This window comes from Microcebus murinus, chromosome 10 (genome assembly GCF_040939455.1).
Source record: "Microcebus murinus isolate Inina chromosome 10, M.murinus_Inina_mat1.0, whole genome shotgun sequence".
Lineage (NCBI taxonomy): Eukaryota > Metazoa > Chordata > Mammalia > Primates > Cheirogaleidae > Microcebus > Microcebus murinus.
This window is the reverse complement of record NC_134113.1, coordinates 59,675,264-59,677,875: the sequence shown is the minus strand read 5'-3', so window position 1 is coordinate 59,677,875 and position 2,612 is coordinate 59,675,264. Positions and strand designations below refer to the sequence as shown.

The following is a 2,612-nucleotide window of genomic DNA, read 5'->3' as shown; positions in this document are numbered from 1 at the left end:
GATCTGTGCCAATTCATATACTTCCAATTAGAGCATATTGTCTCATCCAACCCCCACCAATATTACTCTGCAGCCTGAAAAGCAGAAGTGTAGTGGATTGAACATGACTTGCAATCAGAAATCAGGCTCCATCATTTTCTGTCTATGATATATTGGCCAATTTACTCAATCTTATTTTTAATTTCAGCATATATAACACATATTTACAGTATGGGTAAGGGTATTAATCATGATGTTTGCAAAGAGTTTGACACATCATTGGTAGTCCAAAAATGGTAGTTATTTTCAAAATGATACCAATAGAAATAATATGAAAGAATACTGCAATTTCAAAGCCTACTTTTAATATTTAAAATAAATAATTCCTGAGTTTGTAATTTAATACAAGGTATTTTTCCAACTTTCCTTTAAGAATTTAGTCTTTGGATTATTTGTTCACCTGTAGAAGTAATTCTTTTAGATATAATAATTAAAAAGGGAAGAGCACTATCAGTAGAAATTCATTTAATTTTTCTTTGTTTTCTTGAGAAGCAATGAAATATATTTAATATATTAATAGCTACTATTAATAGCTTAAAACTGTAACCTCTTTAACTTGTGAATATTTCCTTTAATTGTCCTTTATATATAATTCTAATATTTATTCTCATTTGTAGTTCCTCATTTTTTTCTGTCTGTTTTGTATATCCTCAATATCTACTTAAATCCTTTCATTGCATCTCTGTTGATGTAAATAGTTGTCTTATTTCATGAGCACTTAAATTTTGGTGTTCCAATTTGCTCTTATGTATCTACTCTTATTTTATAACTCATAATAAGTGACTTTATGTTTACATTTGTTTTAAACTAAACATACATCTTTTAAGTGAAGTTCCCTCTCATGTAACTTAAAGAAAGAACTAATGTGTCTTACTAGTGATAGTGATGTTTCCATTTGTTCAATTCTAATTAATCCTAAACTACTATTAATATATCTATTTGTAATTATTTTAATTGGCCCAGAATGCCTTATTTGGATTAATTTATATTTAATATATTTCTAGTGTGTTTTCTACGTTTTGTTTGATTCTTGAATTTAATATATTAATTTTGATGGTGACTTTGTATTACAGAAACTAGTACTACTCCTACACAAATTAACTTCTAGAATTAAGAAGAACTTAAGAATTATTATTTTCTTTTCTTCCCTAGAATAATGAAGATAAGACTCAGGTGAGAGGTGCAGAAAAATGTAATTTCTTAGGAATATATTTTTTAGTTTCACAGCAAGGGAAAACACTATGTATGGGGTTGTTTTGAAAGAATAAGTAGTTTGATAAAAATGAGATCCGGATGCAATATTAAATGTTACTGAGAAGGTTAATATGACTGAATAGTATGCAGAACAAAATGAAGTAAGTTAGAAATAGGACAATATTTAGGGAATTTCCTTTTGTCATTTTACTCTCATCAAAACTTCTACTTCTTTGAGAGAAAGGCAATCATCTTTATAGAGTCATTGAAGGCTTGTTTCACTTGCTTGTTTCTCAAGGTGTAAATGAAAGGGTTCAACAAGGGTGCCACAGAAGTAGTGAGCACAGACACTCCTTTGTTTATGGCCACCTCATCCTTTGCTGAGGGCTTGATATAGATGAAGATGCAGCTTCCATAGGCAATGGAAACCACAATCATGTGGGATGAGCAGGTGGAAAAGGCTTTTTTTCTTTGCTGAACAGAGGGGAATCTCAGAATTGTTCTGATTATGTATGAGTAGGACAGAATCACACAGACTAGGGTGATAATGAGTGCAAATACAGCCACAAGTATAACCATCTGTTCGATTACCCATGTATCTGAGCATGAGATTTTTAGGAGGGGACCTGCATCGCAGCTGAAATGATCAATGGCGTTGGAGTCACAGAATTCAAGCTGGAGCCCCAAGCTAAGTGGTGGGACAATAATCATCAGTCCAGACACCCAACAGCAGAGGACTAATAAGGTGCACACCCTGTTGTTCATGATGATCATATAATGAAGGGGTTTGCAGATGGCCACGTAGCGGTCATAGGACATGGCTGCCAAGAGGAAAAATTCTGTTGCTCCAAAGAAAATAACAAAGAATATTTGACTTGCACAAGCATTGTAGGTGATGGTGTTGTCCCCAGTTGATATACTGTACAGAAATCTAGGAATACAGACTGTGGTAAATGAGACTTCTAAGAAGGAAAAATTTCTGAGGAAAAAGTACATAGGAGTTTTTAGGTGGTGGTCCACCAAGGTGAGGGTGATAATAGTCAGGTTCCCTGTTACACTCAACATGTAGGTGAGAAATAGAAAGATGAAAAGCAGAACTTGCAGCTGTGGGTCATCTGTGAGTCCCAGCAGGATGAAAGTTGTTATTGCTGTGTGGTTTCTCATCACTGACTTTTGATGTCTAACCAATCCTCATGTAAAAATCAAGATTTATGACGAGGGAGATATTCAATTTCTGTAGCAGAAGGCTATACACGCAGAGGCCAAACCAGTCTACATTTATTTTCACCTTTCACATAATAATCAATATCTCCACTATTACAATAGTCTTTCTGAATTTTTTATATAAACAGTGGAGATTTCCTTTAGAATTCATGTTA

General features: G+C 33.5%; 1 protein-coding gene across 1 annotated transcript; it reads right to left on the bottom strand.

Moving 5' to 3' along the window:
• Positions 1-1,458: 1,458 nt before the first annotated feature.
• LOC105865866 (olfactory receptor 6C2) lies at positions 1,459-2,397 on the bottom strand. The gene has a single exon (XM_012754803.2). It carries the CDS (start codon positions 2,395-2,397, stop codon positions 1,459-1,461), a length of 939 nt encoding a protein of 312 aa, XP_012610257.2.
• Between the last annotated feature and the right edge of the window lie 215 nt (positions 2,398-2,612).